This window comes from Protomyctophum parallelum (assembly GCF_964188405.1).
Source record: "Protomyctophum parallelum genome assembly, chromosome: 23".
Classification (NCBI taxonomy): Eukaryota; Metazoa; Chordata; class Actinopteri; order Myctophiformes; family Myctophidae; genus Protomyctophum; species Protomyctophum parallelum.
Window position 1 is genome coordinate 25,995,127 of NC_139715.1, and position 10,052 is coordinate 26,005,178.

Sequence of the window (10,052 nt, forward strand, 5' to 3'; positions counted from 1 at the left end):
GCGCAAGTTCGAATACGTTACTCAGTGAACTCACTGAGTAACGTATTCGAACTTGCGGTAGTTTAGCCGTAGTTTGTCATAGTCGATGGCAATGAATGCGTCACACCATTACCACCGCCCAGCCTCTCTCCGTCTTGGCTTTACGAGCGTCTGTGTCGCCAGTTATAGAGCCACTGGGTTTTAGCAGAAGTGTTCGAAGGGCTTGGTATCGAACCAGAACCTCGACACCAACCAACACCCTGGTCTTTACAACTCCCCACTGGTACGGGACAGGGGGTTGGGGGGTGGCGGAACAAAACTAGTATCATTATAGTTCTTGGGTCTGAGCCCCGAATCTTTTTAACTATCCCCTCTAAATGATCCGATCCCGCATGCCAGTGTGATTAAAAACAGGGTTCCAGAAACTGTTCCAAATGCGACGGAACGGATTCCTGGTTCCGCAACGTTGGATTCCTCCGGGTTTCCGGATCCCAACCCTAATCACCCGCACAAGCCTCATCGTCTCCCACCCTCCCCCCAACCCACCGACCCAACCGTATGCACATCGGCTTAAAGCTAGTAGTAATCCTCGTAGTTCTTGGGGTTGAGGCAGTAGAGGACTCCCCCGCCGAAGGAGAAGATGGTCCCGCCCCAGGCCAGGCCGTAGCCCCAGTTGAACTCGTGGTAGATCCGGAGGCTGACGGTCTCGATGAACTTGATGGGGTAGAGCACCAGGCAGCCCGCCTGCAGGACAACTGGGACAGGACGACAGGGCACGCACACGTTAGCATCAAGTATTGGAAATTGAAAAAGTACAAATTACTTAAGTACAGTACTTGAGTACCTGTCATTTTCTTTACACCACTATACATGCACACACAAGCATTTATGCACACATGCACATACGGTATAGTTTGTTTATACCCAGGCCCAATATATACCAATACCCGGATCGGAGAAAGCAGTGACCTTCAACAGTTCTGCGTTCTCAACCAACTCCCTCCTCACACTGTCTGGAAATCCCAGTGGTACCAGCATTTTGTTTGCCTATTGTTGACAGTAATGTTAATAGACTTATATATAAACGAAACGGTCGGTACCAGGCCAGCCAGGTCGGGAAGCACCACATAGCAACTTGTAGATCAGCTTATTTTGGCGCGCGTTTCCTTCACTCCTTGCTGAACGTTAAACTGAAGTTAAAGTTACTGTCGTGCATAATGAGAAAGAAGGATATGTAAAAGCCTGAGACTGCTGAATTGCGCACTCACCTTTACAGAGGTAAATTAAATCCGATCACAGAGCTTTATTGTTTACTGGGGTGCTTGATTCCCTCCACTATCCCTCTCCGTCGGATTTGGAAATCAAATGGAATAATGGAATAATGGATATGGACACACATTTCATCCATACCGGACCAGAGATTTGCCTTTAATTGGTTACTGAGGGTTAATCCGTCTTTTGGATTAATCATTGTTCTATGTATACGTCAGAAAAGCTAGATTTCATCCAGCTGTTTCCTCATCAAATGCTAAGACTTATTAGGCTATTTGTGTGTGGCGTTCATGTGATCAATATACAGTAGCCTACATCCAGTCTATTTCAATCATTACGTCAAACTTTGGCTGAGACGGACGACGTATGTCTGAGTGACGTAATAATTCAGCTCTGCATGCAACTGAGGCTATAAAATAAATACAAATGAACCAGTGGAATTTGCATATTATGCATACCATACAATGTAAAAAGTAATAAAACCTTTCAAAATGTTTCAAACCTTTTCGAAAACAGCCTATATACACAGTACAAGCACATTGTGAGCTTGTATGAAATAGGGCTTAAAAGCATGTTTTGTATTCATCTAAAATCAGCAAAGTCACTACCTAGTAACTAAAGATGTCAAGTAACTGTTGTGGAGTAAAAAGTGCAATATTTCCCTCTCAGACGTAGTGGGAATTGAAATACTCACACACGCGCACTCACACGCGCACACACACACACACACACACACACACATACACACACACACGCACACACACCGCACACACGTGTCCGTTTAGTTGAATGAGCTTATCAATCAGACGTGCCCCGGTCCGTAACGAGCTGACTGATCCCTCCTAGGCGGTTTTTCGAACCATCTCTATTGATTGATATTAGCGCGTCCGTCCTGTGGACATCATGCTTTTCCAATCCCTTTTATATTCTTCCCACGTCCTTTTATGACGGCGCCAGGGCCTGTTTATGGCCCGTCAGGATGCAATTCCTTTGAAGAAATCCATTGATGTGTTCAAACCTTTGTTCTGCTGCCATCCATCCCTCTATTTTTATGAATATAAATAAAACACATTATCTCTCTGCCCACTATTGTGGCCAGTATTTACCTCCTCTGCTCACCTAACACCTCTGTTAAGCCATTAAAACCGAGAAAGCATCCGTGTCAATTTCCCGATGAATTGAATAGAATTTTTGTTTTAGTTATTTTGTTAGTTTTAGAACGCTTTCCTTTTACAATTTACAATTTAGACATTTAGCAGACGCTCTTAATATAGAGCGATTTACAGTAAACAAGAATAAAGCATAATACATCAAATACATAAAGAATTGTCATCAAGGATCATACGTATGCTAAGAACCGTAACAGTGGAATATCTATATAATAAACTACTGTATGCGTAGCATATACAGTAGTTCTACATGCAATTATGTGCTATGTCTACATAAAATGCTATTTAAGTTACATAAGTTGAGCCTTTGTATACGCCTGTAAGGTCGTCGAGGCTAGGGCAATTGCTACAGTAAGTGTTTACGGGCTAAGATAGAGTCTGAAGAGGTGGGTTTTCAGAGTATGGCGGAAGATTGGGAGTGAGTCTGCAGTTCTGAGTGCAATGGGAAGTGCATTACATAGTTTTGGAGCACGAAGGGAGAAGAGTTTGGGACGTGTGGTCTCCGTGGAGCGTTTTAGTGAATGTACTTCCAGCTTCCCTGCGTTGGCTAATCTGAGCGAGCGAGAGGGTTTGTAGGGTCGTGTCATACCTGCAAGATATGGGGGTAGCCGTGGATGCTTTGAAGACCAGCATTAGAGTTTTGTACTACGGGACCCATCTCCATCGTCTCTCCCGACTCCACTTTCCGTAAAGCCTCAGTTTCCTTCCTTCGCCTCCAATTGCTCGATCTCTTCTCTTCTCTTCTCTTCTCTTCTCTTCTCTTCTCTTCTCTTCTCTTCTCTTCTCTTCTCTTCTCTTCTCTTCTCTTCTCTTCTCTTCTCTTCTCTTCTCTTCTCTTCTCTTCTCTTCTCAGAGGCAAATATTGTAGGCCTACTTTTACTCCACTACAATTATTGAACTTTAGATAGTTACTTTGTAGATTTGGATTATTATTACAAAACATGCATTTACCACTTCAGCTGTATGCATTCTTAGGCTATTCGAAAATAGCCAATCTACAAGCTCACATAGCGACGCATTGCGAGCTTGTAGATCGGCTATGTTCAAAAGATCTTTGAAAACTTGTGAAATGGAACATTCTGCATAATGAGGACTTTTTTCTAATTTTGGTACTTTTGGTACTTTTACTCAAGTAAATTTAGAAATCCAGACTTTTACTTGGAATACAGCAATTCTACTATAGGGTATTGATGCTTTTACTTAAGGAGAATATGTGAGTACTTTTTTTTGTGTGTGTGTGTGTGTGTGTGTGTGTGTGTGTGTGTGTGTGTGTGTGTGTGTGTGTGTGTGTGTGTGTGTGTGTGTGTGTGTGCGGTGTGTGTGTGTGCGCGTGCATGCGTGCGTGTGTGCGTGCATACCTGCAGAGAAGAGCATGATGGCGACAGGAGCGTAGAAGCGTCGCCGGGTGCCAATGCACACGGCCACTAGCGCCACCAGAAATGACATCAGCACCAGAGCTCCACCCCCTAGCAACAGGGCCAGCGTAGCAACGCGCCAGTCTGGACAACAGAAGGAGGGAGGAGGAGGAGGAAGAGGGAGGGAGGGAGGGCGGAGACGAATGAGAGGTCAGTGGTATCCCCGGGGGAGACACGACAGTGGGAGAAAAGGTTTGAACAGAGAAAGAAAGAAAGAAAGAAAGAAAGAAAGAAAGAAGAAGAAAACGGAAGGATAGAGAGAACAAAAGAAAGACCCACATGAGGAGGAAGGAGAGAGGTGGAGGAGGAAGAGGAAGAGTCCCCACCAGCAGAGCAGCATGTAAGCAAGGACAGGATTTCTCAAACTGTTTCTTTGTCATGGACCAGGCAAATGTATATTATTGCGAACGCAGTGATTGCGAACACAGTGAGCACTAACTATGAGACCCTGCAGATCATGTCTGTCTGTGTGTGTCTGTCTGTCTGTCTGTCTGTCTGTCTGTCCCGCTGTGACACCACCCGCCCGCCACCAGAGGGCGCAGCTGTAGCACACACACACACACACACACACAGGGCGCAGCTGTAACACTAACACACACACACACACACACACACACACACACAAACAACCACACAGACACACGAGCTGCGTTCGCTTCCCGCGTTTGCGCGTCTTACTTGTGTAAACATCTGTGCATCATCCCCATCTGAAAACATTTGGTGCCAGGGAACTCCCCCCGTGTACCAATTCCATGTGTTATAGTCTCTTCTTTTGGAGCCTGTTTTCATCTACCGTAGACCCGGATGCTTATTTAATCTCGCCAAGTCTGGCAACGCTGACTGGCAAGAGAAGAGAGTGCAGAGACAGTGGAGAGAGAGAGAGAGAGAGAGAGAGGGAGAGAGAGAGAGAGAGAGAGAGGGAGAGAGGGAGAGAGGGGGAGAGAGAGAGAGAGAGAGAGAGAGGGAGAGGGGGCACTTAGTGTACCTGAGCTGACAAACAAGGCCAGTTAAAGAGCTTTTCTGGCATGGTCTCAAAACGCTGTCTATGCTTATAAATAGGGAGGAGCCCGCAGTGGTGACCCGCTCTACGCACACCGAAATACTGGTCTCTTGGCGTGCACACACACACACACACACACACACGCACACACGCGCGCGTATACTGTACATGTGCATATACTTTATGTGACCGTATGTTGTCTCATAGCAGACAAATAGCATTCTAGAGTATACGGTATACTCACAGTTTCATTGTACAGATATTCTACTGTTATACGGATGTTAGTTCTTCTTTGATGTATTACCCTGTGTTGCTCTTGCTTACTGTAAATCACTCTGGATTAAGAGCATCTGCTAAATGCCTAAATTGTAAATGATCTCTGTCGGGTGGAAACCTCATATGTCCTGACCTAAACTGTTACTTATCTACAGTACAAGCTCAAAATGTGTCGCAAAGGATCTACTATTTTTGATGCTTTTGTGTGACGGCGTAGTGCGATCAAGCGTTAACGAAAATACACATAAAAGGAGTTTCTGTGCGACAACAAACAACATACAAGTGCTAAGTTAAATGAACAAACTTTATACACGTGACAAGGTGCTGATCGTATAATCAGTGGCCGGGGTCAATCGGAGGAATTGATCATGTCAAAGAAACGCCACGTATACGTCTCAGGTGTGTGGCAGCAGTTTGACGTGTGGACGAGGACCTGAGCGATGGCTTTGTTATTAGTTAGTAGGCATTAACGAGGACCTGAGCGATGGCTTTGTTATTAGTTAGTAGGCATTAACGAGGACCTGAGCGATGGCTTTGTTATTAGTTAGTAGGCATTAACGAGGACCTGAGCGATGGCTTTGTTATTAGTTAGTAGGCATTAACGAGGACCTGAGCGATGGCTTTGTTATTAGTTAGTAGGCATTAACGAGGACCTGAGCGATGGCTTTGTTATTAGTTAGTAGGCATTAACGAGGACCTGAGCGATGGCTTTGTTATTAGTTAGTAGGCAGTAAAGTATAGGCATTAACGCTTTTAATTTATGTGCCTCTTTATCGGCAGGAGCTGCTCTCGGCCATCGACACTTTACCAAACGACGCTGTCGGTAGGAAACCATATAGTATGTCTAAACCGTTTCCTTACAGAGTGTCACACCAGCGTGCCTTAACATAATAGGAATGAGCCTAGATGTATATCAATGGTCCATTCTGTATTGTCCATGGTCTTCTCTATTGTAGGTGTCTTTAAAATAGCGTCCCAATCATCGGCACAGGGTCCATTGGTGTGTGTGTGTGTGTGTGTGTGTGTGTGTGTGTGTGTGTGTGTGTGTGTGTGTGTGTGTGTGTGTGTGTGTGTGTGTGTGTGTGTGTGTGTGTGTGTGTGTGTGTGTGTGTGTGTGTGTGTGTGTGTGTGTGTGTGTGTGTGTGTGGGGCGGTGTGTGTGTGTGTGTGTGTGTCGCCAACAAAGGCTTTTTCCGCACTCAGACATATACAGACGGTACTCAGACACAGGGACAGACACAGGGACAGACACAGGGACAGACACAGGGACAGACACAGGGACAGATATACGGACACACATTGCTGTCTATAGGAGTGTCTAGCGGCTCTCAAAAACAAACACAAAAAACACGTGAAAATAGCAGATCTCTACACGCTCAGAATACAACACGATCCAACACTGGCAGCTTTTAGATCGGCTTATTTCAACACAGTATGAAATGATCCAATTTCTTTATGGAAAACAAAACATAAAAAAGATGAAGAGGTTTCTGTCCAACAGCAACGATATATTGGTAACTAATGAGTGAATAGAAATATGCATCATGCCGTGACACGCTGTTTCTTCCCCCAAAATCTGTATACAAACGTCAAGCATATATAGGCTTTGACGCGTGAATCAAAGTACACCTGGTCGAAGATGCAAGTCTATTCTGATCAGCCCATTTCAAAAGACAACAAAGGAGAACAAGATACAAAGTAAAGCATTCGGGAACAAAACAAAACACCTACTCCAGCGTTTTCTGCTCTGGCCACACCTAAACTATAATTACCTCGGTTCTGCCGAAACCCTATCGTTTGTTTAAACACAAAGCAGCTGTGCCATAGTTTGTCGCTGTCGGCGGAAAGCAGTTCATCTCACATCTCACCTTTTTATGCTTTTTCAGACATGTGAGGTGTTTTACACTCTGTCGATGCCGTGCAAAAGTTGCGGAAATTGCATTGACAAGCTCACAACGAGACCCTGTAAATTGGTTTATGATCTTGTAGATCGGCTATTTTTCAAATGGCCGACGATTTTGCCACACGGCAACAGCAACAGCCACGGTTCAGTCAGACAACTCAAGAAGGATGTAATATTATATATATTTATTGAATATAAGATAAGCAATACAATATATTGATATAGGGGTGATCAGGTCCAGAGCCCGCAGGAAGAGGCCTTTTGTGGCAATACCGGACCGACCGACTCGACGCCGGGCACTGCACTCCCTGTGTGTCGAATGGTGTGGTGTGGATTACAGACGTACGTACACACAGAGACTTTGCATTTGTAGATAAAGATATATTCATTTGCTGTATAGCACTTTGAGATTCTGACGAATAGAAAGTGCATGCGGTTTAGGACATACTAGGTTTCCTCCCGACAGCGTCGTTTGGTAAAGTGTTAATGCCACTAATAACAAAGCCATCGCTCAGGTCCTCGGCCCACACTGCATTATATCGGCAGTGACTGAAGTCAAACTGCTGCCACACACCTGAGACTTACGGTACGTGGCATTTCTTTGAGGACCCCGGACCCTCCGCCCGTCCTGTCACATAATCAATTCCTCCGATGGACCCCGACCCGACGTTCAGTTTGTGGCTTGACAGCGGTGTCTCAACACGCTTACACACCGCCACTGATTATACGGTCAGCACCTTGCCACGTGTAATGCATGCGTGTGTTCATGTAACATAATAGCACTCGCAGCACTGAAACAGTGTTCAATCTGACCCCATGGGTGTTGTACAGGCTATCGTTGGTGTCGGGCAGAAACCTCCTATCTCCATATTTATTTATTTTTTACTTTTTGTGTATTTTCTCTCTCTCTCTCTCTCTCTCTCTCTCTCTCTCTCTTTCTCTTTCTCTCTCTCTCTCTCACTCTCTCTCTCTGGTCAGCCACAAAACCCTGTCAAGAAATCAAGAGGGACAAAGTAAGGCTATTTTCTGTAACCAGAGTTATGCCATTATCTGCGAGCTGCTCTAAATCCCTGGATTTTCGAGTGCATGCCTTTTGTCCGACGGGGCATATAGGTCCGATCCATTGGTCCCATCGATTACCTACCCCAAACCATCACCCTATAACCATAACCGCGAGCACGGGGCAGCACACCTAAACCTAACCCCCGAGTCGGACCAATGCTCCGTCGAACCAATGGTCCGTCGGACCAAAGTATGCCTCCCAGGATTTTCACAATGATGTAAATGATTGGTTGTTCTGTTTGACCCACCAGTTTTGGAGATAATGGCTTATAGAGTAATGTCTTGCAGAGAAACAGCGAGTTGAGAAAACAGGCTTGAAAGGTTCACTTCTGTGGTCTCTAACATTACACCTAGCTACATGTTTAAGCATTTATTTCATATTTACATGTCGATTTCAGCTCTGACATTATTTCAGACATGCTCTAGTATGTGAAGAGTCTGCCTGTGCTATTAACTCATTTTGGGACAAAAAAATAAAAAAATAAATAAAGAAACGTTTTTCTCCTCTGGTGAAAAGCTGGAATTTGCTCTCAGTCAAATCTGGTCACAATTTAACAAATGGTGATTGAATAAACCTTTTGGCCCTCGCTACTCACATTGATTTGACTCTTACAGAACTGTAAGAACTGATGAACTGAACTGAACTTTTGGTCCTTATTTGTGCTATAGCTACCTATGACATTCTGAAAAAAAGAATGTTACATTAATTATGATATAGTATACATAGCGTTGTCCAAATCGAGGGCCGATCACGTCATTTTCAAAAGATCGGATCGGGAGCAAAAAAGAAATGTGATCCCTGTTATCAATGTTATGTCCATATCGTGATATTAGACTGAATATTGGCTGTGATTTTGGATATTGTACCTAGAATCGGATCGGGAGCAAACAAACGTGATCGGGACATCCCTGTTAGTATACATTTTCATTAGGCCTACGTTCATTTTCATCCGTTTTATGTAATTGCCTTTGAACCCCTGCGGCTGTATTTTTGCGTGTCTTAAGTACCAGGTCTTATTACTTAACTTAAGACCTGGAGGCGTGATCAATGCCATTTGGCTATTCTGAGTGGCCAAAGAGCATTGACCACGCCTCCAGGTCTTATAAGTTAAGTAATAAGACCTGGTACTTAAGACAGGCAAATACAGCCCCTGTGTCCCACATTGGGAGACCCCACACCATCGCACACCGGCATATACACCGGTATAGAGCGAGTTACCAGGTTCCATCCCGGACTCCCCCTGCAGTTAGTGCTGACATGTCCCCCCCCCCCCCCCCCCCCCCCCCCCCCCCCCCCCCCCACCCCCCCCCCCCCCCCCCGATGTGCAGTACAGGGTTCAAGTGTGAATCGAGTGAATGATATTACATAGATTGTGCCTTATACATTCACTGAATGTATAAGGCGCTATAAGTGAAGTGCTTTGGATAAAAGCGCTATACTGTAGATATGAATGCACCATTATTAACCATCCGCCCTAGATATATTGTGTTAACATTCTCTGCCATACATATTGGTTCAATGAGGAATCACACTAGTGAAATAGATCTATACTGGATGTGGCTTTTATTTAAGCTAAGTCTTCTGCTTCACTTCCCTGGGGTGCATGTGTATAATTGCATTGTCTAGCACGCACACACACACAACTCGCGCACGCGCACACAGGACCCATTTAAAACCGACATTTACCGGATTGATGCCACTATAAAGGGACAGTGTAATTTCTTCTGTGAAAATGTTGCCATGGATGAGACTGCAATCACCCTGAGCACCCTCTGAAAGCTGTTTCACAAATGCATTCGCCCAAATTTGCCGTTTTTTTTTTTAAACAATGAAAATGCTATAGGCAGTATGGCATATCCCTACATGTTAATGTTCATATATAAATGCAATGGAGTTGGAACAACAGATTTTCAGGAGGCGAAGAAACACACATTGACCCCACACTCCACGGCTCCACGCCTTTCATGTTTCGCCCG

The 10,052-nt window shown here is 44.8% G+C and overlaps 1 protein-coding gene across 1 annotated transcript in view; it reads right to left on the reverse strand.

Annotated features, from left to right (window-relative positions):
• Nucleotides 1-555: 555 nt before the first annotated feature.
• LOC310854229 (transmembrane protein 47-like) overlaps nt 556-10,052 on the reverse strand; it is a gene marked incomplete at both ends in the record, with an annotated part of 17,023 nt that continues 7,526 nt past the window's right edge. Inside the window, 2 exons of the mRNA XM_083758792.1 lie at nt 556-734; nt 3,779-3,919. Of these exons, the coding sequence (XP_083614918.1) occupies nt 556-734; nt 3,779-3,919 (320 nt within the window). The remainder of the gene's footprint in view (nt 735-3,778; nt 3,920-10,052) is intronic.